We start from the raw sequence: 25,018 nt of genomic DNA, 5'->3' as shown, positions 1-25,018 counted from the left end.
AAGTAGGACACTCGTAAAGAAAAAAAGGAATATGAAATATATATTTATTTTTAATCAACGAAAGCAATATCATGCAATACTTAGTTGATATTTGAACAGTTTTAAAAAGGTGTGTTCTTGTTAAAAAATTATTCTTTGGGATCATATTAGAAACTGCCATTTTCTTTATTTTCAAGGTGTCATTTCAACCTGTTTGAGCATTGGATTTGGAACAGTAATAAGCAATTGCTGATGCATCACTACACTGTGCTGTAGCTTTGCAGCAAATGCCGGACATCATGCTTTGCACCCCAGTAGAAAGCGGAGAGACGTATTGCTCTAAATCATTTTAGAACTGTTGGCTGGCAAGTGGTTCTGCAGATTTGGTGGCATCTTTATTTCCTGCCAATAAGTTCTCAATCTCTTCCACCGTGCGCGGTACACAGGTCAGTAACTCCATTCCGGTAGCTGTCACAGCAATGTCATCCTCAATACGAACCTATGGGGAACACAATGAGCAGAATGATATTCTATTGCGTTTTAGGGGAGCAGTGCAATCTAGCAACCTGTACCAATGAATAGATTCAACGACCTAATTTCACAACAGCTCACACTTTCTATCTTTATGTGTCGAGGGTACTACCCATGGAGGGGCCAAACAGGGAGAGTTATCAAAAGATCTCTTGACAATATATATATGCATGGACGCCTGATACCTTTAATACGCAACGTGTTAGTTAGAGGTCATAATAGGCCTTGGGAGAGAGTTCAGGCGTGGATTATCATGCTTCAGAACAGTCTTATCCACGGTACTGAAACATGTCTTGGAATTGCTACATTAGCCCGTGGAAAACGAGCCAACATCAGCGCACTAGTCAATTCACATCGAGATCCAATGTATAAGTAAGGATTCTTTTTTTAGAACAGGAGACCCCAAAACCTCAACAATTCTCAACTGCCCATCCTATTTAGACAGCTTTTAACATTTCAGCGTTAGATTCCCACATAATTACTTTTTATAGAAACCCGCTATGGGTTCCATAGAATGTAATATGGCATGCTACTGTGCTCCTCTCCTTTCTGTGGTGTTATTAGGGTAAGCCAGACATTCATTTTTAAGCTCATAACAAAAAGCGTCTATCGACAGTATATTTAATTTGCAGTCAACGGTCTCACAAATTGGTAACTTCTCTCGATAGCAAGGACACGCATGCGCCATGTGTCTCCTGCAAGAACCCAATTATTTAATTTCCAAAAAAGGTTACGATTTCGAGGGACGTAATTTCACCAAAATGGCAGTGGTAGCAGAAGTGTCGTCAAACGACCCTTGACCTCTGATGACATCACAGGATGTCATGTCTTTTGACCCCATCCTGAAGTGGCATCACAGGAAGTGATGGAACACGACCATTGTTCCTAAGTACACTACGAAACATATGGTTACGATATCATGTGACATACATTTCATACAAGAATGGATCACCATATATATCTTTAATATCAGTGTGTATAGGCTCATATCATCAAATTACTGTGAATGCAAGTAGACGTCCAAGGCCAATCGATAAAGATGTGCCATCATATAGCGCTTTACATAGAACAAATATACATACAATATCAGCCAACCTGTGTTGGTACTCATTTATGAACCTCAGAAGGATGACAGGCTGAGTTGACGTTGCCGGGATTCGAACCGGCAGATCACACACATCGCAGCAGTGAGCGCTCAACCCACTGAGCTATCTTACCGGCTCTAGCTATTTTACCGGTTATGGTAAAATGAGCAATTACATGTCTGAATGTTCTCTAAGTCAGAAAGCAAATTACAGTCTGTAGTGGATACAATTAAACTGGTAACTGAGATTTAACAGCAAGTCAGTTCATCTGGAGGTGTAGTGCAAAATTGGCAACATGTAAGGCTTGCGTGGATCTACTTTTCAGCCTTCAAGAGGTTGGCAAAATACATACCATTTGGAGGGTTCTTAACTGTGTATTAAAGAATTTAGTGTAGCGCAGGGAAAGCAGTGAACTCACACAGCATCCTGTAGTCTGGGCACTCGTTACCTCATACATACAAACTCCCCGAGGTAAGCAGTGCCTGCTTAGGCACATACATTCTTTTTTGCCCACATTTCTCGGCCTAATTTCTTTGAAATTGGCACTCTGTGCGTGAGGAAAACTCAACCCCCCTCTCTCTCCCTCTCCCATTTCCGCACCCGGCCCTGTTCCCACCTCCTGCCCCCGCTCCTGATTGGCTAATCTGTAATCTTAACACACCCTCCCAGGGCAGCCCTCTGCCCGGCAGCCCCTGCGGCTAAGGGCCCCAAGGCAAAGGGTGGCTCCTACATTGGCGGCTCCAAACTGTCTGCAGGTGTCAGCAGTAGAGGCTAGGGTCAGCCGTCAACAGCAGGGACCACCAACGTAGGTGCGGCCTGGGTGAGGAGTAGAGCAATCACTGTACTCCAGGAAACCCTGCCACTCTACCTACCCTCAGAACAAAGCACATCAGGCTGTTAATACTAACCAGCTTTACAACTAGAGAGGACTGTGAATATTACCCTGCATCACTTTGAGATACAACTGTGATTATTGGCCTGCGTCACTCTGGGATAGATCTGTGGATATTGGCAGGCGTTGTTTTGGGATACAACTGAATGGTGGCCTGCGTCGCTTTGGGATAGAGCTGTGGTTGTTGGCCTTCATCACTCTGAGATAGAACTGTGAATGTTAGCATGCATCACTTTGAGATGAATATTGGCTGGCTCACTGAGATAGAACCGTGAATATTGGCCTGCGTAGGTTTGGGATAGAGCTGTGAATATTAGCCTGCGCCACATTGAGATAGAGGTGTGAATATTAGCCTGCGCCACATTGAGATAGAGATGTGAATATCAGCCGGCGTCACTGAGATAGAACTGTGATTATTAGCCTGCGTCACATTAAAATAGGATTGGGAATATTAGCCTGCGCCACATTGAGATAGGGGTGTGAATATTAGCCTGCGCCACATTGAGATAGCGATCTGAATATTAGCCTGTGCCACATCTCGACAGAACTGCCAAGATCAGCATTGAGTCACATCTAGACAGAACCGTAAAGATTAGCTTGCGTCGCTTTGACAGAATCAGGAAGACTAGCATTGCGTCACATCCAGACAGAATTATAATACTTGCTCGCATCATATCTAGACAGAATTGTGAAGATTGGCACTGCGTCACATCTAGATGGAACTGTGGAGCTTGGCTCGCGTCCTATCTGCACAGAGTTGTGAAGATGGGCATGGCATCACGTCTAGACAGAGTTGTAGTACTGGCTTGCGTGGCATCCAGATAGAACTGTAAAGATTGGCATTGTGCCACATCTAGACAGAATTGTGAAGATAAGAATGCGTCGCTTCTAAATAGCAATGCCACTAATCAACCCCACTTAACAATCTCAAACCTCTGCATACAGCTCTCACACTCTACATAAACACAGCCACCCCTCCAAAGCACTACAAACAGCACGCAGTTCACTACATTGCAACAACAAAACATAACACACATAGCCTTGCACAACACATGACTATCAACCGAAAAGCACAGCTAAACTCAGCGAACGGTGGTAACCGAACTGAGGCTACCAACAGCACATCACAGCTCCCTTGCTCTTCTTCCCCCTCAACCTTACTAATCCATCCAACCCTCTTTTCTTTCAGATCCGCCAGAACACCAGGGGACCACTCCGGTCGTGATAGTGCGCGGTATAAATATCCTTTAACATTAACATGCCATGGAGATAGGAAAGATGGACACATTACAACAAAGCTAATTGTGGCACAATGAAATCAAGGGCCACTTTATGTGCTATGGTCAAACATTTCTACACTGTACACAAGATATTAAGCACAAGGATTTTGTCAAGTGACCGAGGACACCGAGATGGAATGTCTTGTGATAATCTTAACGGAGACGAAGGCAGAAAAAAACCTGCTATAACTGCAACTTGTAAAAAGCAAAATGCATAATCCGAAATTGATGCTTATTCTACTCTAACAGATTTCTGGAAGTTTGTCTGAATTGCAAATTTTAGGTGTTTAAGAACAGACTAAATCAGTGACTCACCCCCGAAGTGTGCCTGAAATAAACCTTTAATAAGTCTAGAAATTATTGTATGGAATTCCAGAAAGACACATTTTTTGTTATTCCTATTCTTTCTTATTTAGGGTCACTGTTCAAAGTGTTACTCTTGTGGAACCCCCGTTTTTGTTTCTGTAAGAGGCCTGAACAAGAAAGCCATCCAATCCAGAAACAAAGAGCAACTCGATGGCCACAGCCCAGGATCATCAATTTTAAACAAATAAAATGATTGTGGTAGCAAGGGAGACCTCAGGGGTCGCAGGTGAAACCCCTGGTGACCCCGAATGATGTCCATGATGATTTCAAACTCCATATTTTTTCTTTGGAACTAGCAACCAATTCTATCCAAAGCTGAAATGTGTATGTTGCAGAACCGTGGTGGGGGTGCGAGGTTGGGCAACATGCATAGCCATCACTTTGGTTCATACGATCAATGTGAACAGCCAGAATTTACCTTTACTTGCTGAAAAAGAAATTCATTAATGAGGGTAGACGGTACACACTTTGTTAAGGCTTCTCCTAGAAGAAATGGGACTGCAATTCTCTGACCAGTTTTAGTAACATGTTTTAGAAATACTATACAAATATTTTTTTGTTACATTTGCATTTAAGTCTGATGAGGAAACCAAACCTAGGCCTTTTACAAAGCACTGTAGGAAACACCTTAGTTTAAGTTACATTTGCACACTGGAACGGGGCATTGGCCAATCAGGATGCTCGGAACTTGGGCTGTATTTTCTGGTACAAGCCTGTGTTCCAAGCAACTTGTGTGCTGCTAGCCAGCAGCCACTTCCCCGCCCCAACCCACCATTTTAGCACCTGTGTAGTTCCCTCCGCCGATGCTAAGATTGTGTATTTAAAAAAATATATAACACATAAGACTGTACATTGCTGCGCAGCCTGGCACTGTGCCGAGATTTACCCCAAGTCAGTTTTCAATGCTGATGACGTCACAGTGATCAACATAGAAAACTGACAAGGGAACTACGACGCAGCAATGAACTGCACAGCAAGGTACATTTGTTTTTTTTAAAAAAAACACACTCTGTTAGCACAAGCATAGGCAACTACACAGGTGCTAATGGCGATACTACCCTCGGCAGCGGACTGACCCCCGCTGGCTATGGCACCACCACCTGCGTTTACGGATCCTTGCTTCGCTCAGGCCCTTAACTTGGGCGGAAGGCCGTTACCGACAGGGTCGGCCCACCGCCTCAGGTAATTATGCCCCATTATTAACAGGGTAGAGAGTGAGCATGCATGGGGGAGGTGGGTAAGGCTCAATTTTCCACAGGAAGTGGACTTCAGATTGTAAACAGAACCCAAAGCAAGGGACTGAGGGCCTCATTACGAGGTCGGTGGTAAGGGGTTAACAGCAACAGTAAGGGTGCCATTGCCGTTAACCCCTTACCGCCGCATTACGAGGTCCCTTAGCGGGAGCCGCTAAGGGACCAGGGAGCTAATAACGGGCCCGCTGTTATTAGCTCCATCCCCATTCACATTGAGCCCTATGGGGGCTCGAATGGGGAATGGTTCTCAGAATCGGGACTTACCGGGTCCTCCAAGGTTGGAATGACCCGGTAAGTCCCTATTCCGAGAACCCGGACACGGAATGCAGCTACCGCCAACCTCATAATTAGGCCCGGAGTATTTAACAATATTCAAGAGGAGGTCTGAGGCCCCAGGCACACCTCTCCTGTTTTAGAACCATGGGAGGGGGTACCAGCCAATCAGAGAGCTTGGAAAGCAGGCTGAATCCTTTGGTATAATCCTGTGTTCTGAGTTCCCCATGGCTGTGCCCCCCCTTGCCCTAGCATAACTTGCTCCTTGACACCACCCCCATACCGCCTTTAGCTGCCGCGGGTGCTAAAGGCGAAGTTAAAGTAAACAACAAAAAAAAAGTTAGTCTTCAGTGTTGATTCAGAATGTACACTGAAGACAGACTCCTGTCCCGACATGGTGTTGCAGGACTGAGTAAAGGTAAGTTTAATCGCCATTAGCACCCATATGTAGCTAGTTACTTGTAGGTACTAAAGGCGATATGCCCCTCGGCGGCAGGCCGATCCTGCTCGGGCCCTTAACTTGGGCATCAGGCTGTTACCGACACGGTCGGCCTGCTGCCGAGAGGCATATAACCTCATTACAAGTCTGAAAAAGTAATGCACGGTTCAAGTACCCACTAAGACATCAGAAACCTGCCCATCATACAGTAGAAGCAAATTCTAAACATTCAGAACAAAGAAACAAATGAAGTCAACAACTCTAACTTTCTAGGACAGTAAAGTCTCTTTACAGTTCTGCGCCTTCTCTCAGTTATCGTCAGAAGACCTGATTAATATGGTGAAATCAATAAAGGCTTTGAAATCAATCAAGGTCTGTCCTGTCCCACCATTACCATCAAGAAAAAGATTGTGACTCTTATGACAAGTTGAAGACTTCTCAATAAATCCTTGTAGAAGAAACCAAAAACATATCCCACAGACCAAGCCAATATCTGCCTAAACTCCAGTGTCCCAAACTTTCTAGAAACGGCAGTAACAAAACATATTGATAGTTTTATAGGGAATAACTCGCTTTTCTATGAATACCAATTGGGCTTGGCCCCATTTGAAACACTAAAACCACACATCTTTTCTAGAGGTAATAGGTTCTTGTGGCATAAAATGAAAAACTACCTTTTATCTAGTTGGACTGTAGACAATGCACACTTCCTCTGCACACTCCAGTGGACAATGCAACTAGATGATCCAGCACTTAACTGGCTGGGCTCATTCCTTCAGGACTGGGCATTACATGTCCCGATAGACCATATTCTCTCTATCACCCATACAATCTCAGGACAATGATAATGCAGCAAATGAGGTTTCCAATTGAACCTATGGAAAACAAGGTCATAGCAGATTTAAATTCCAGACCAGTCTAATGCGTCTGTATCCCAGATTTCATAACGTCACTTTCAGTAAATATAATGGAGTAAATGGCAAATTTCCTCATGAATCTCAAAAGGCACAATAAGTTCAAAACATACCTTTTGTCTTTGCAGAAAACAAGAACATGTAATGCCATTAAGTAAGATTTACACTGAACCCATCTAAATCATTGGTTTAACTGGGACATCCTCAGAGTCGCCCCTCTAGGTCTCCTTATTACATTAGCTATGGCACCGACTTACAATTAACTTGTTTAGAGCCGCATATTGTTTCCAATCGGAATTAATATCTGGCCCTACTTCACGTTAGCAAATATTCTCCCATCCGTAGAAGGCAAACGTATGCCATTTCAGATTACAATCAAGGCAGGGCTTTGTTCCAAGTTTAGTTGTCATTCCGGCATTACCTCGGCTCTCTCCTTTTCCCTACCAACAACATTCACTTTTATGACCCATCCACGCTGGAACCAGGCCTCTATTGCATACTGAATTGGCAGTCCCAGAATTACCATTTGGGAAATATTTGTGGTCATATGAACTGATTCCACATACCCGGATAGCCCGAGCATGATCTCGAGCCCTACAAACACCCAACAGTACCCAATCTTTCATTTCATAGTTATCCAAAAATGGCCTGGAATTCAAATACTTAAACTGTCTGAACACATCTATTATTCAACATTGTTCATAAGACAATTCATAAAAGATGGGCCAACACACATCCACCTTCACACAAAAGCATGTCCCCTTTTCTAATAGCTCTCCTTATCCCTCACCGCTTGCCTCTATCCCTGCTTACGTTCCCACTCACTTCCATCCAGCAGACTAAATTCCAGAATTCCCCAGGCAGGAGCACAATATGCTACATACAAGGACTGGGCGCTTTAAAATTTCTATGGTGGTGATTCCATGCAGCATAACAGAAGAGTAACATACCAAAACATAACCAGTACACTACTTTACTAGCGTGCACAACGGCCATTCCTACACCTCCCTCAACAACATTAATGTTTACAACACAGAGGGGCAAAACTGACATTGGGCCTCAAACTAAGTGACTAACACCAGCCTCTCCATTGTCTTCCTATGGAGCACAGAAGAACACTCGACGCATTGTTTATCGTCCACTGCAACCTATGCAATAGGGGGCCCAAATACTTACCTCACAGAATCATCCGATTCCATTCCTAAAAGTACCGTATTATCATCAGGAGCATACGGGACTCAAGCAAAGCCCTTTCATAGATTACGTTATTGAGGGTTAACTCGAGCCATAATTGGGCCAAACCTCTGGAACAATCTACCATTCACATTAATAATTCATTAAATCCAGCAAGCAAAGAGCTTCAGACGGTCGAGTCAGGAAAGCCTTTGATGACATGGTAAACACCTGGCCTGCCATTTATTCTGAATGGTTATGTGACTTTGCCTCCTCCATAGATTTCCTGCTTTAAACTAATCTCTCTCCCTCTAATCCCGATTTTTCCAAGGAGCACCGGACGTTGGCTAGCTTGCGATACTAAACTGCAATAAATTAATACATCACAGAACAACTTATACCAATTCCGATAGCACACAACCTTCTCATGTGCCTCCTAACACGGTCATAGCATTTTCCCTATTCAAGCCGGCACAAGTTTCGATGCACGTCTTACATCTGTGAATGCACATGCTTGCTGGTTCCCAGGAATGGACATTACAGGGTAGAGGTCTGCAAAGGTAAAGCACAAGCCAGCACGGCTGGTCAGGCCAACATAAAAATAGGCCATGAAATACAAATGGAAATCAAATGAGAATCAAATACTCATAAAAGGGCTGCAGCGGCGGGGGAAGGGGGCAGGCGTTATTAGTCTCTTGCTGGGATTGCATGCAGGCATTGGCAGACACATAAGACACTTACAGGCAAAGGTCGGAGCGGACTGGTGTTTCATCAGAAGCACATTATTATAATGGTATTATTAGGCGCAGCCTCTACGAGGGTGTACTTCTATCAGGAATAAACATTTCAAATTAGAAGCTGCTAGTCCCGCATGAAATGTCACTGATCCCCCCCCCCCTCCATTCTCCACATCACATAGCACACCCATTCCAACTCGCCAAGAGTCAATGATCAGTCGCCATTGGCTAGTGGCGAGGACAAATGATGAGGCAACGCTGGCTTTATTAGGCAAAGCAGCATGAGTGTGTCCTTAAATTGAGGCAGAGACAGTTTTATAATTGTTGTTGCTGCTTTACTCCTCGTTTTTATTCTTTTATCCTCAATTCAATTTGTAATTATTTTGAGTGTTTTTAAATCTTTGTGTAATTTGTGTAGTAGTACTGTCACTGGTGCCTCAAGACCTCCTCAGGGTCTGTGGAATTGTTCTTATATCTTATATGCACTGTGCGATTTAAAACAGAGTCTTTATTCTGCACGCACGCTGCCGGCGCATTTCTGAACTACAAATCCCATAGCAATTTGTAGTTCAGAAGCGCATTTATGTTCAAATCCAGGCGCGAAAGCGCCGGCGCGAAGGAGCCCAGCCGGTCTGTGCCGGTCCGTGCAATTGCTGCAGCTAGGAATAGCCTCATTCCGTACGAGCCAATTCAGATTCCTGAAGAAATGGTGAGTCCCGATGGGTGTACTCCAACGGTTGCTCGCGCTCGTGTGTAGATCTTACCTACTTCCCCCGTGAGAGGAGAAGTATTATTGCTTCTTCATTACCCTCGCATTTTCATGCTTCCTTCAGAGGAAATCCTAACACCAACCGTGACTTTGCACAGGGGGATGGGGGCTTCTCTGATGTTAGTTTAGACTCAGCAGTCCAGTCAAGCTTGCCCATACTCAATCCAGCAGGCTCAACTTCTGAGTGACTAAAAGATCAGTTCGCAATCTGGTTTGTATGCTACTCAATACCGATCCTTGGTCAAACACGCGGTAGAAGTCACTACATACATAGAAGATAGGAATATTGACACTTGCGCAATAACGGAAACCTGGGGACACAGGGCAGCTGGCCCTACTCTTAATATGGCTATCCCTGAAGGGTATAATATGCTTAGACAATACAGAGAGGAAGGCGGGGCAGGGGGGTTGCATTGATTTATTGATAAATCCTCCCTAACTATCTGGGATACTAGAGGGTTTATCATGAATGACATTGAGTCTCTACATGTTAACGTAGGACTCAACTCAGAATCTTCAACACATTTTATTCTTATTTACAGGCCACCCTCATTGACAGAAGATTTCACGCTTGCACTCTCTAACTACTTACTGTCTACCCTAAAGCGGAATTCGAGTTTTTAACTTTTAGGGGATTTTAATTATTGGTTGGGTCACAAGGAGGATCAAATGGCTGCAGAACTTGAGATTGCCTTGGCCAACTTCAGTTTTGAGCAGCTCTCCTACCCACAATCCTGGTCATACGTATTGCCCTGCCCTTGGTCAGACCAGGCCTTCCTGCATTTCACCATTCAGGCCGATTTCCCCATAAAACTGAAGGGTAAAAGGACCCAGGGCCTTCTTATTAGAAACTACAAACAGAACGAGTTGAACCTTTGTTGAGTTCTATCAACTTTACTTCTCACAACTCCACCCCAGGAATGTCAAAATGTCAAAAATGCTTCAATCTAATTTAGAGGCTATCACCAACTACTTGGGCAGAAAAATCAGCGAGGCAGCTAGAAACAAGCCTTGGTTCTCATCAGAATTGAAAAAACGAAAATCTTCTACTTTGAAATTATTTTATAGCCGGAAAACTAGTCCCTCTCCTAACGCGTTGCTGGACTATAAAAGTGCAGCCAACGCCTACAAATTAGCAATTGTGGAAGCTAAGAGAAATTCCCTTAACGCTAGGATGCTGAATGCCCAATGAGAGGTTAACAAACTCTTCAAAATACTCAAGGAACAGGAAACCACCAATTCTCCCAATATGTGCCAATTAGTTAAGGATGCTGCCTGGTGCCAGGACATCCAGGATGTTATGTTGGATAAACTAAAGGGCATCAGATCAGACATAGTACACAGGAAAGACGATCTTCATTTAGACCATACCAATGTAGGGATGGAATCATTCAAAAGAAGTCCCTCCATACCCCAATTCAATTATTCCCCCATTTCGGAGGATGAGCTGTCAGTAATTGTAAATCAACTAAATACCACCAGTTGTAAAGGTGACCCATGCTCAGCCATAATAATTAAAACTTGCCCTCCTACTCTATTGGCTGCCATATGTAAGTTCGTAAATGCCTCACTTACAGAAGGACATGTATCGGAGAATCTAGCACAAGTCTGGGTCACCACAATTCTTAAAAAACCTTGTCTTCCCTTGGAGGTACCTCGCAATTACAGCCTCATCACCAATACGACATTTCTACTGAAAATCTTAGATTGGGTCGCGTATGAGCAGATTGCTAAACATCTGAACAACTTTCCCATGTTGAACTCTGGCCAATCAAGTATTAATGGCATATGCATGCACAGCCTGCATTAAAATGTTTTATTACAGTGGCAAAATACTGAATTAGATCAGGGGTACAGGCATCATGAAGCAGTTTCACAGTGAAAATGGTACATATTTTTGGGGCAAATACATCTTAAAACATCTTGAAAAATGCTGGCAAAGCCGGTAGGTCTGGCTTTTTTTAATGTATGCCATGCACCAGCTGCAAATGCACAAGTTGTAGTGACTTGTTAATCACACCCTTCTGCACATTTATCAGATAGGTCAATTGCACCTTTGCCAAATTGACATCTTCAAATGATGCACTCAATGTCTGCCATAACGTCTCTTATTTTGGAATTTTAAGGACACTCACTTAATTACACATTGAGGACTCCTTTCTATAACATTTCATTATTAAAGGACCCCTGGATTAAATTCGTTTTTTGCTCATTTTGTGTGGGGCATTATCCAATGTGCTGCCGCTTTCTCCACTACCTGCTCTTACTAGACCATCTCAGAAATGGCACTATAAAATAGAAATAAAATTAATGAAAGTCTTCCGTTCTGCACCACACATCCAACTATAGCACTGATCGAATAAACACACATGACCGACCAATATTATCACCAAGAAGTCATTGCCATTCAGGCCATCAGACTCCAGGACCAAACAGCTGTGTGTGAAAGTCTGCACTGCTCTTTCCACTAGATGTGCGAGGATCCACTTTCTCAGAGCCAGTAGCTCCCTTCTACCTCAAACAGCAATTCCTAGGGAGGGCTTGGAAAAACACAGAATTTTCTAAGGCATGTTACCTAAAATATAAAAGGGAATATTCGCTGGTAACCATATCAGGAAGGAAGAGTAACTCAAAGTCAGTGAAAAGGGTTTCTAAACTAAAAGCACACTATATTCTTTGCCCCAAAGCTGGTCCCCATTTAAATTCCACAATTTCACGCAATCCACACATGGTTAAGTGTTCTCCAATTCACTTGAAGTCTCAGGGTGTTTTTAAGTTCTCCAGCATCCCATTCTACCTGCCCTTAGCAAGTGATCACAACAATGTTCAATCCACTGGGTCCCAGTAGCCTTACAATCTATTCCTAGTGCGGCAAGACAGCGTGCCCCCCACACTTAAGGCTAAGGATCTCCTTCGATTCTTACAGAAGCAAGCACTTGAGGTTTCCCACTCTTGTACTAGGTGTCTCTTTGGGTAGGGATTTCTTATTCCCACCACAGTCGTATTCAGGAGGCATCCGTTACACGTAATGCTTTCACCACAATTTCTTGTGCTCCCAATGCATTTGTCTATGTGGCTCTGTGGTAGGCCAGAGTAAGCGGTCTCGGCATAGTTCTCAGACCGCACAGTCAAGCCACGGCAGGTCACGCCACCACCTCTCAGTTTCTCCACTTCAAGTGTGCTGGCTGCTAGCCAACTTGCAAGACGCTTTGTCGACGCCCCGCTGCTCATCTCTGCTACTCTGGAGAGCTGCGTCGCTGCAGTCTTCCGAAGCCCAATTCCAACCTCGCTGCCATCTCAATGGTGTCCTCATTCATCGGGTTCTCCTTTCCGAATTCAGAACAAAGTCCTTCATTACAGTTTAGTTTAAATAGCCGGGACGGCCCCAGCAAAACATCAGTTTGATTGACAACAGCTCGTCGAGCACTCTTTCTACTTGGTGGCAGTGTGCTGGCGATCATCTTCGTCCCTGTTCTCATCACATTGAGATTTTCTTGTAGTTTACAATAACACATGGTTTCAGACTGCACCAAATGTAGAGAAGGTTGCGGTGTTGTTACTAACTCGTGGCATGAGAGTTAAAGGGGCTGTGTACCAGACTGACATCCCTTTTCCCCAGGACGGGACTGCCATCCCCATGAGATCCTCCCGCATGTTACCACCCGTAGGGGGACTATTGGTTAGCGGCCGCACCTCCCTATCCCTCATGGAAAGGGGCTCCTCTCTTGGGAGAAGAGACGCTATCTGAAAGATCGTCACGCTTATGTCTGTTCTTATACTAGGGGTGAGGACATAAAGGCAGCTTTGACCATTCTTGAATCACGTTTTATATTTGAATTGAAAGCAATCAAGGATGGTCACAACAAAGACAACAAACTAAATATATTTCTGACCTAATTTGTCTTGGCTTATCATTTAATGTATGCCGATCAAGAATTGGCACTCTTATGTTCCCCACAATGTTTACTGCATGTACCCTTCCAAGCATTAAATCAGGACATGCCAATGTCTTTTGACTCTATGGGTGGCCCAAAACAAGAGAGTGCAAGCAAACTATGTAAGGGTGCAGACGTATGAGATTGACAGAAAGGTGGCATTTTGGTGGTCATAGACTTGTTGTTTAAAAGAAAAGAAAAAAAAAAGCTAGCTAATTCCTAACACTTAGAGGGGTTTCCCTGTTTCAACCAATAAGCTAAGGCGACTGCCAAAGAATAGCCAAACTTCTAAATGTCCACTATTGTGTCAAAACCTATTTCTGTCCCTTACGCTAATCTACAACTAAGGATAATGTTCTTGTCACCTTCAGAAGAGGGTATCTTTTCCTCTGGGGTGAAGGGTTTTTATAGTTTCTTGAAGACAACGATTTACCAGGTAGAAAATCTCCCTTCCGCCGATTTCATTTAGTGTCCACACCTTAAGTGATAATATTTTCCTTGCTCCTTTCAATGTCGTGCAGAACTCATAAGTAAGACTCCCTTCCTCCTGTTTTCTTCTCTGATTTTGTATTTTGGCTGGGGATTCCAGACCTTGTCTGGTCTGACCTGTACTACCTTTGCTCAACACACAATCTTGGGAAAGTAGAGGAATGATCCTTCACTGACTTCCTTGTGGGTTCTTTGTCTATGTTTTCTTTGACTACCTTCATGGGTGTGGGTCCTAGACTCACACTTGCTTTCTTCTTGGTTCAGTCAACCAGGTACTAAGACTATGATGATGAGTCAGGATGCTTTTACAGTTAATTAGGTTTTCTTATTTGGGCCCCAGACCCTTGATTCCTGCTCTCTTCCTTGTTCCCAACTTGTACAGTATTGCCTTGGGGCCCGGGCCTCCCTTTGCAACTGTGTACCTTTCTCCCCGGTCCGTGGTGGTCTTGGGGCTCTCAGGGTGCTTCTAGCCTGCCATACTGTGTCCTCGTCGACCAGCATTTCCCTGCAGTGTGCAGCGGATCTGCGAGACAAACTCTTGTTCGGCTGTCGTGTTATTCTCCCCACACATCTGCCTACTACAGGGAATGGAAGGAGCTTCTTCCTCAGTCTTACTGCAGTGGGCTTTCCACAATGGACCCTCCATACGATTGCATGCTCCTGCCTCAGCTTCCCGGTCTGCTTTCTCTCTGCTTCATTCTCTCCCAACCTTACAGTCCCTCCAGAGAGGGATCGACATTAGCTCAAGTCCTGCCTCGGTTTTTATGCAAACATCAGGGTCCATGTCGACAAGATTGCTCTTGCAGCTTCGGTGCGGTGCACCTCATTCCTTCGTGCCGCTTCTTTGGCGCAGTGCTTCTAATGTTATACTTCTGCATGTTGTTCTCAATCTACTTCGTCCTAGTTTGACAGTAAGATTCTTATGTATAATCCCTGCTCTTCTCTACCTCAGTATGGGTTAGTGTTTTCAGGTATTGGTACATTGAGATTTGGGAAGCTGTGGTACCCTTCTCAGGGTGAGGGAGGTTAAGAGGGGGTTGTGGATATAGCTTTCTAGATGGATTGTACTCTCTTGTACCATAAGGCATTCCCCCACCCCCTATGTGATCCTCCCACAATGTACCATCCCCCAGGGATACTATTGGACTGGGGCCGCACTACCCTGGCCCCATGAGAAGGGTCCTACCCTATCGGAGAAGGGACAACATCCAAGGATTCATCACACACCCTGTATGCATATTTGAAACAAGCTTAGAGTGGGATGCTCGTTGTAGCATGTGCAGGGTGCATCATGGCAATCCTACCTCACTCTTTGAATTCATTTCCAAACTACAATTCTGCACTGTTCTATACTAAATATTTAAGGGGTATCTGATTTATTAAACACACTGTTTATTTTTAATGTCTAGTCATAACAAATAATCATATAAGGGATGATTTATCCGGGGAATTTCTCATGAGAGCTTAATCGGGGATTACATTCAGATATACAGGAAGTTAGCACACACAGGAGGCCCAATGAGAGATGCTCATGACACAATAAATTAAACATTACTGTGTCAATGTGCAGCATGGCCAAACCAAGATGAGGCTCAAGGTTCATATTCATTACCAAAATGCTACTTGTTAGTCTATTATTTCTTTTTATCACTGAGGAACCCAGCACGCCGCTATGCAGGAGTTGCGAGATTAACATATTTAAGGTAGCTGGTTTCCCACCGGGTTTCTAGGGACTATAGTCCACCGCAGGCTCCGGCTCCTCTGTCACCAAGGTAAGGGCGTTTACATTTACTGTCAGGATAGAATTTAGATGAGTTCAAGTATGGGAATAGCAGGATTCACAGTACCATTTACTTTAAGTTACAATACCCATGAGTAGTCATTTCACTAGCGTTTTCAAGCGCTTTAACCATGGAATGAATACACAATAATCAGGACTGGCCTATAAGCAACCTTCTCCCTACAATAAAATGCAACTGATCTAGTAAGGTAATCATTCATATTATACAATCGTTTGGTAACAGACTGTGGTTTACCCATTGGTTACATTATTTTTATTTGGTTGTTTTAGAAATCGCAATTGGAAACACCAATGCATAGAGAAGAGGAAGTTCGATTCTATGGCACAAGTCCTTGAATTTTAGTTTTAGTCAAGTCCAATCTACAAGTCGTATACTATTAGATTGTTCACTTATTTTGGAATGTCATATAATTAAGAACAGTGCAGTGGGTAAAGTCTTTTTTAATAAGTACCATTGGTGGTGGTGTCAGTGCACCAATACATGATTGTGCACAATATATAGGGGGTAGTGCCATGCCATGGATCACTCGGTCCCAGCATGAAAGCAGCAGTGTTCCCAGCCAGGGTTAGGAACATAAGATTTAAGCAGTTCGTTTATATGACTTGGGACTGTCAAAAGATAAGGATCAAAATGAGACTTTCAGAAAGAAAAGGAAACCAAGGATGCATACCTGAATACACACTAACCAATTTTGTTTTGTGTTATTTTTTTATCTTTGCTATTTGTCGTCCTTGTTTTTTCACCTTTTAAATTTATCCAACCATGGGAATGGTTTTGATACTTCATTTATATGTTTTTAAATGGAACTTATTCTAATGGTTATGGTTGGGTTTTAAAAATGGTCAACTTTGTCACTTATTAATTACTAACACCACAAGGTCACATACATGACTCTGATTGATGAATGGAAAATGTTTTATGTACACTTTTGACAATATCAACGGGGGTCCTGAGGAAGAGCTAGTAGGCTCGAAACGTGTTGGCGCTACCTGTAACAATCCTTTTGCTTCAAATAAAAGAAGAAGAATTGGCTATAGTGTAACAATAGGTTTGCCACAAGTGAAAGAAGAATTTCAAAGGAAATAAACTACATTTGGAATTTTGTAAAAGACTTATGTGCAACACATTTTTGTGGAAAGAAGAATCTTTAAGGAAAGAAAGCACAACTGTATTATGGGAATTGTTGGCAAATATTATACAGATCATTGATCAATTGGGTTGAGTGCTGAAGGAACCTATGACATTTTGGTTTGGTGTTCTGTTGGGACCTTAGGGAAGCGGCCTACACTCCAGGTCCCTCTAGGACACCTGACATAGATAGGAGATTGTTCTCTATTGTCTGTATTCTTTTATTCCTATAATATTTCTTTTTCTTTTCCTCTCACTTGTGTTTCGTCTGTTTCTGCTTGGTTGTGTGAAGCAGAGGTTGGTGGTAGATCAGGAAGGGGGTCCTGATCAGGATAAGGACATGCCAAGCTCAGCCAATACCTCTGCATGTTCCACGTATTATAATTTTCAATATGGGTTATGTCTTGAAAGAGATCTACAAATAGGGACCAGGGAGTGAGAGCACAGTCAACATAGTTTGAGAGCTTGGGTTCACTCTGAGGACCTTGAGCAATCCTAAATGAGATTGTCCTAGTCGTGAATTATTACGCATGTACTTCGTTGAACTGTATGAATGCTCTGCAGTTTCCATCACTCTGCCACCAAATAACTTTTATGTGCAAAACATACATATGTTAACCTCTTTAGTGCTAAAATGTATTGTTTGCTTGGAAAATAGCTCAAAGGTTTAGAGCAGCGAGAAGCACTAGCTTTGTTTCCTAGGTACTGCAATCAGTACCCACTGGCAGCAGTAAAAAGGAGCTATTATCCCTTTCATGCAGGAAATGCACGTTTGGGATTTTGCCCTTTTTTCTGCATGTAAGATGTAATTGCACTTTTTGGTGCATAGACGCACCCTTGGACATGCACAGTAGTCAGTTCGAATGACCATGGTTGTTGAACTTTTGGGGCTCTTGCATCATCATCCCTTAATTATGAAGATATTGCCCTGCCTCACCTTCCCAAACATGACTCTCCCTGTCATATTATTGGTTTTGATTAAGAATCACCTTGGCCAATAACATATATTGTTGAACTGCATTACAACAAAGGAACCACAATTCATCCAGGACACAGCGGGCAAGAATATTACCCAAGGTCAACAGGTGAGAACCTATACCAGAACTAAAATCCCTCCACTGGCAACAAGTCAAGCCAAGAAAATAATCCATTTTAAAGCACGGCAACACCCATTGAGCTCTTCAGAGCAGTGGAAACTAATTAATTCAAGGAAATATCATCCCATACCAGCCAAGGAGAACTCTGGCACCCAGGAGCAAAGTTCTACTAGAAACCATGGAACACATCAGAAAGAGACATGGAGGATCAGCTGTTGTTAATATCACAAACAATCTTGCTCCCAAGGGGATCTGCGCAATTCAGTATCACATACATTTCTGCAAAATGCTAAAGACATGGCTTTTCAACACAACTAACTAACCAAGGCAAACACGCAATTGCCAACTGGATTTCAAATCAAAGCTCTGACTGTGATTCAACCCAAAGCACTCATGTAGAGGATGTCCCAGATATGGCCTGCACTCCAGCCACCCATTTTGAAATACCAGGAACATACTCGCCGAGATATGTGACAGATGAGGAGCAAATAAACCAACAGAGAGCCACACTGGGGCTCTGCCCAGTGCCCATCAGAAGAGCAATACCTGTTGAAGTGCCAATAACCAGACAACCATGGGCAGGACGGTATCCATTGAGACAAGCGTACCAGCAACTGACACAAAATGAAGACTACAGAGACCCAAAGGGCCGTAATCGAAGATGAATGATGACGACACAAGGGCCCGGACAGACGTTCAGATGAACGAAACGACAATCAAAAAATGACACGCAAAGATGAAATGGAAGGAATAATGATTTAATAGACTTGAAACGATGTTGAAATATAAAGAAACGTAACCATGAAGTAGGATGAAAATATGCAACTAGCTAAAGCCTGCAAATAGGCTTTGAACGTAAGCAGCTAAGGAAACAGTATTGCTTACTATGCGTAGTAGAAGAATAAAGCGGCAAGTGCCACATATATATCTACCTCAAAGAAGCACATTATACAAGTGCGACTCCATTTTACAAAAGCAGAATTAAACACAAAATGGTAGGTGTCAAACAAGCCAGGATTCATATACCAGCACAAAGCCAGACGAAAGAGCGGAATCGAAACTTAGCAAGAAGCAACTCAGGCCTGGGAATTCGAGGTCAACCTACGGAAGGGAGGAGAGCGGCAACTTCGAGGAATCAAAACTTAAGAGCATAGGAGCCAGCCAGTGAAGGTCAAGATATAAAGAGGCCCAGGCAGGTGGCAAGGCTAAAGGAAGAATCAAATACACAAATAGAGGGAAAATTAAGCAGATTCACGGTGTACTGACACGTGACCAGCCAAGTGAGAAGAGGTACCAACTTCTGAGGTCATCTAAAACCAGAGGATGCCATAACCTCTCCTGATAAGAAGCTACAGTTTCGAGCCATCCTCTGCCAACTAATTGACATATAGCCCTAAAGTACTGATTGATGGAAGGGAGGCAGGGTGAATCTTGGGGCATAGCGCACCTGGGTGATCATTCTGCATGCTGCTAATTAAAGTGGAGCTTTGTGCAATGGGGTGTAACCCACCCAATCACAATGGACCAAATAATCAAGGGTCCTATAGCTAGTAGAACCAATGAGACGTCAGACCTTTAGTGTTGCCTGCCACAAATGATGTAGAGGGAGGGGCATAGATGCCCACCCGATAAGAAGTTAGCCAATCCTCACACTCTGTTACCATATGCTTAAGTTACATTTTCCAACCAATAGATTTGCATGACAAACTTTTGAGTGTTACACGTCAATGACGACGAGAACTTGCTATAACTATTGCTGTCTGAGTGAAGAAGTGGGAGTTCAAGTGAGACGGGCGGTCGCATCACTGATAATCTCCTACTGTTTCCCTGTTTTTTGTACTTGTCATTAAACGGACTTCCCTTTGCCAAACCACTGAGTTGTCTTAATCGACTGGTGTTGGAGTAAGCGAATCCCACACCCCATCCACCTCAAGGTGCAGCTATCTCGTCTTAAAGGTACTGGAGGGTGTGCTCTGATCCCATGGGCCCGTCAGAGGTCGCTCCGCCCTCCTGTACACTTGGTAGCAGAGAGGATGGTTTTGACCATCAATTATTGACTATTGATTAAAATAAGACACCTATTGACCGACGACACAAAGTAACTCTTCAGCAATATCACGAGTCCTTCGCCACTTGGCCGAGTAGACTGTGAAGCTTCCCGTGGACAATGATAGTTTAAATCTATCCAAAAACTGCAGTGGGTCTGAAGGGACCCGTTTTATAAACATAAACCCTTCCATTCCTACAGGCAGCAGAACAGACGAAAGACTAAAGGAGGCGGTAATGGAGGCGGTGATCCCGAGGATCCAGAGAGGAACCATGCGAGCGGTGAGTGAAACAAAAATGGAATGCTTTGGCAAATGTCATAGGCATTAGAACAAGAAAGGGAAAAGGTAACGGAGGGAGGTGGAGAAAACAAAATAGTCAGAAGTAGAGAAGACTGTTATATATATATATATATATAGGGATAATGACTTGAGAAAAATTTAATAAAAAGAAAGAATACCGGGGTAGACACCCGAAAAAAGAAAGAATGCCGGGATAGACACCCGAGAAAAGAAAGAATACTGGGGCAAGACACCCGAGAAGAGGATATCAGGGAGGACACCCGAGATAAGGAGAGAGGATACACCTTATTCCGGCGCTTTAATATAGCGATCAGAAGAAACGTGAACTCAGTGCCCACATAATAGGGGACGACTAGGCTACTACCATGTTTAAAGACGTCGTAAAAAGGGTTTCGTTTAAACTCTGTCGGGGTACAAATTAGAGGCAGAGATATTTATGTACAGCTGGTGTCTGTCTAGTCTGTCAAATGTCTGTTATACATGTTCTGTTGTATGTCACATGTAAGAAATTTTGTCTTGTGTTGTTTGAAATCAAATAGGGTTTTTACGCGATTCTATAGTTGAGAGGGAATTGCACATGGATTGATGTTCTTGAGTAAATTGGTGATAAAAAGTTTTGGCCGGAAAAGATTGGATTGGAGCTTGCGGTATTTGGTGCTCACTCATATTGTTGGGAGTGTTGAAGTTGCATGAAGGTATTGTTAGAGACAGATTTAAACATGGAAGACATTACTCCATTAGCACAACTTTGTAAATAACTGCCGAAACATGCACCTAAGCTTAAGAAATATAGCACAGAGTCGGTTAAGGGCACCGCCCACAAGATGTTTATGTCGTGACCACAAAATGGGTCTTTCTCTAAAGCCGTCTTACAGCATATGACGGCTTACTTGCATGCCACATATATAGGAAAAAAACTAGAGCAACACCTTGCTGTTCTAGAACTTTGGAAAATGTTCGAACAGTCGAAGGAAGAAGAGCCACCTGCTGACTGGATATTAAACGTATGCACCGAGGGGGGTGAGCGCCTACCGCGCCACCTGCCCCGCCTGAAACTGAAACCGAGGGCAGTAAGCCTGAGGGACTCTACCCATTAAGAGAGCTTAAGGCTGCCGCCGGGTATAGCAACCCCACAAATGAGTCACCTACGTAAAATAGTGACGAAAATAAAGGGAAGGATCAGGATAAGAATCTTGCCTTCGCAGTCCCGAGGGACAAGGAGAGACGCGATGATGAGAGGAAGGATCAGGCACAGATTAGTGCATCTCACGATAAGGAGAGAGAGGGAAAGAAATGGAAAGGAGGGGAAAGCAGAACTGATGAGATAGCATTCGCAAAAGACGAATGGATGGGAAGACAGATATTGTTGAAACCTGATGGAAAAGGAAGTGATGATGTGAGACCTAAAGAGAAGTCAGATGAGGCACAGAGAAGGGAGAAGGAAAAGGAGTTGAGGGACGAAAGGATAAGGAAGGAAGGATAGGCTGAGACGAGAACCGCTATGTCGCAAGGAGCAAGAAAAGCAGCTCGATCGCAAACAGAAAGCAGCCTATGACCAGTACGGACAGAAACACCCAAGGTTGGAAAAAGAGCAAAGGGTACGTGAAAAAAGGATAAGGAGATGAAAAGATGAGGAAGTTCGAAGGGCAGATGAATGTAGAAATTAAAGGAGAAGGGAAGAAGATAAGGTCAGAGAAGAGGCGAGGAAGCGCAAAGAATTTGATGATGACATTGAACGTAAGCGTAGACAGAGGGCACACAATCTCCAATATCTGGAGCGGGAAGTTAAAAAACCCGATCCTGTTGTGGAATGGGAAGACATTGAAGAATTCTTTCCCGTGTATGACTCAGTACCAGGCATGACCAGGGCAAATATTGAAGATGACTTCGACACCAGAAGCATCAGGGAAACGATCGATAAGGAACAAGTTACTTACCTGTAACTGTTGTTCTCCAGCATGGGTCTGGCATGGATTCACATGCTCATGAATATTCCCCGTCGTCAGGCTGGGAATCCTCGGTAAAGAAAAAATCAGTATCAGTTTCTGATCTGTCTTTCTTAGTAGTAACCAATCACTGATCTCTGGGTCATACTGCCCCCAGCCAATGACTGCCCTCTCCCTAAGCCCCGCCTCTGGCAGCCATCCTCAGATTTGGTAGCACGCCAAGTGGCAGTATGACCAAGTGAAGAGCCGCAGAGGATTAGGTGGGAGGGTTCGCATGTGAATCCATGCCAGACCCATGCTGGAGAACAACAGTTACAGGTAAGTAACTTGTTCCTTCTCCAGCATGGGGTCTGGCATGGATTCACATGCTCATGAATAAAAGAATACATAGCAGTATACACATGCACAACCACGGGAGGTGGCAACAGGCTTAACATTAAACAATACAACCACTCAACATTAAGCATCTCTTACCTCCTCACCAGGCTCACCTTAAGCGAACAGGTTGCGCAGCACTGCTTGGCCGACCCTGGACTCCTCCCTGGAGTCCCCATCGACGCAGTAGAATCTTGTGAAGGTGTGCGTTGACCTCCACGTAGCAGCCCTGCAGATGTCCAGCAGGGGCACACCAGACAGGAACGCCGTGGTAGCAGCGATCGCTCTGGTCGAATGGGCTCTGAGACGGCCGGGCAGCGGTCGGTTTGTCAACCGGTGACAATGCATGATGCAGCCGGAGAGCCATCTGGAGATGTAAGTCTTCGAGAGAGCCTTCCCTTGATTCACAGACCCAAAGTTCACAAACAGTTGTGACGTCTTCCGAAAACTCTTCGTGCAGTCCAAGTAGAACTTCAGCGCTCTAGCTACATCCAGCGAGTGCAAAATCCTCTCAGCCGGCGTCAAAGACGACAGAAAGAAAACTGGTAACACCAAGGGCTCGTTGAGGTGGAAGTCTTATGGCATCTTGCGCATGAAGGAGGGGTGCATCCTCAGCACCACCCTAGTGTCATGAGAAGTCAAGTATGGAGGCTTGCAAGATAGGGCCTGAATCTCTCCCACTCGTCGTGCAGAGGTGATGGCCACGAGGAACGCTGTCTTCCATGACAGGAACTTCAAAGGCGCCGAATGCATAGGCTCGAATGGGGCCCCCCCATGAGCCTGGTCAGCACCACATTAAGCTCCCACGCCGGGGCAGGAGCCTTCACCGGCGGGAATGATCGGAATAGTCCCTTCATAAATTCCTTCACCAGGCGGTGGGACCACAAGGACGCCCGTCCCGTCGTCTTGGTATATCGGGAGATGGCAGCCAGATGAATTCTTATGGAGGCGTGAGCCAGTCCAGCCTTGGCCAGCGGCAGCAGGTACGGCAGCACTTGAGGGGCCGTAATTCGCAGAGGGTTGATCTTCTGTGCACAGCACCAGACAGAGAACCTCTTCCATTTATGACCGTAACACTTGAGAGTTGAGGATGCCCTGGCCTTTGCAAGAACCTCTCTGCAATCAGCCGGAATATCGTACCCTCCAAACTCTAGTGCTGCAGGAGCCAGGCCTGCAAGTTCAGCGACTGTGGGTCGTGATGGAGAATGGCGCCTCCTTCCCTGGAGAGAAGAACTGCGTCCGCCAGCAGCCTGACTGGCGGGGACGTTGACAAGTCCAGAAGGCCCGGGAACCAGAACTGCCTCGGCCACGCCGGTGCAACAAGGATCATCCTGCACCTGGACTTCTTGAGCTGGTTGATGAGGCGGAGCAGCAACAGCAATGGAGGGAACGCGTATAGAAACAGGCCGTCCCAAGGGAACGAGAAAGCATCGCCCATGCTCCTGGGCTGTGGGAACCTGCTGGCGAACCTCTGGCACTTGGAGTTCGTCGCCGTCGCGAACAGGTCGATCTGGGGTTTGCCCCATCGTTGGAAGAGTTGATCCACTTGATCCTGGCGTAGTTCCCACTTGTGGCACGAGCGCAGCTCCCTGCTGAGTGAGTCGGTGATGGTGTTTTTTATTCCTGCCAGGTGGAAAGGAACCAGAAACATCCCCTGGGCGACGGCCCAGTGCCACAGATCCTGGTCCTCCTTGGATAGGGCTGGAGATCTGGTGCCCCCTGCTTCCGTATGTAGAACATCGTGGTGGTGTTGTCGGTGAAGATCCTCACCACTTTGTCCTTGAGGGACGGGAGGAACGACTTGAGCGCCCAGAACACTGCTCGGAGCTCCAAGATGTTGATGTGAAGAGACCTCTCCTCCGGGAGCCAGAGGCCTCTTGCGTGGAGATCTCCGGTGTGGGCCCCCCAACCCTCCAGAGAGGCATCCGTAGTCATCGTCACCTGAAACGCCGGGGTTTGAAAGTCTGTGCCCGTCGTGAGGTGAGCCTGGTTGCCCCACCAAAGGATCGCCCAACGGAACTCCTCGTCGAGGGGGATCCAGTCCTCGAAGCAGCCCCTCGCCTGAAACCAGCGGGCGTCGAGGAACTCCTGTAGCAGATGCATCCAAAGTCTGCAAAGGGGCACAAGGTAGATGCATGAGGACATCATGCCGAGAAGGGACTTGATGGACCTCACCCTGGCCACGTCCGTGGCTAACAGGCGCCACA

At 44.8% G+C, this 25,018-nt stretch overlaps 1 protein-coding gene across 1 annotated transcript in view; it reads right to left on the bottom strand.

Moving 5' to 3' along the window:
• Positions 1-27: 27 nt before the first annotated feature.
• The window catches only part of PEPD (peptidase D), a 1,156,120-nt gene continuing 1,131,129 nt past the window's right edge, over positions 28-25,018 (bottom strand). The window contains exon 15 of the mRNA XM_069639310.1: positions 28-478. Within this exon, the coding sequence (XP_069495411.1) occupies positions 329-478 (150 nt within the window). The 3' untranslated portion in view covers positions 28-328. The remainder of the gene's footprint in view (positions 479-25,018) is intronic.

Source organism: Ambystoma mexicanum, chromosome 1q, assembly GCF_040938575.1.
Source record: "Ambystoma mexicanum isolate Mex_15411 chromosome 1q, UKY_AmexF1_1, whole genome shotgun sequence".
Taxonomy (NCBI): domain Eukaryota; kingdom Metazoa; phylum Chordata; class Amphibia; order Caudata; family Ambystomatidae; genus Ambystoma; species Ambystoma mexicanum.
This window is presented reverse-complemented; position numbering and strand designations above follow the sequence as displayed.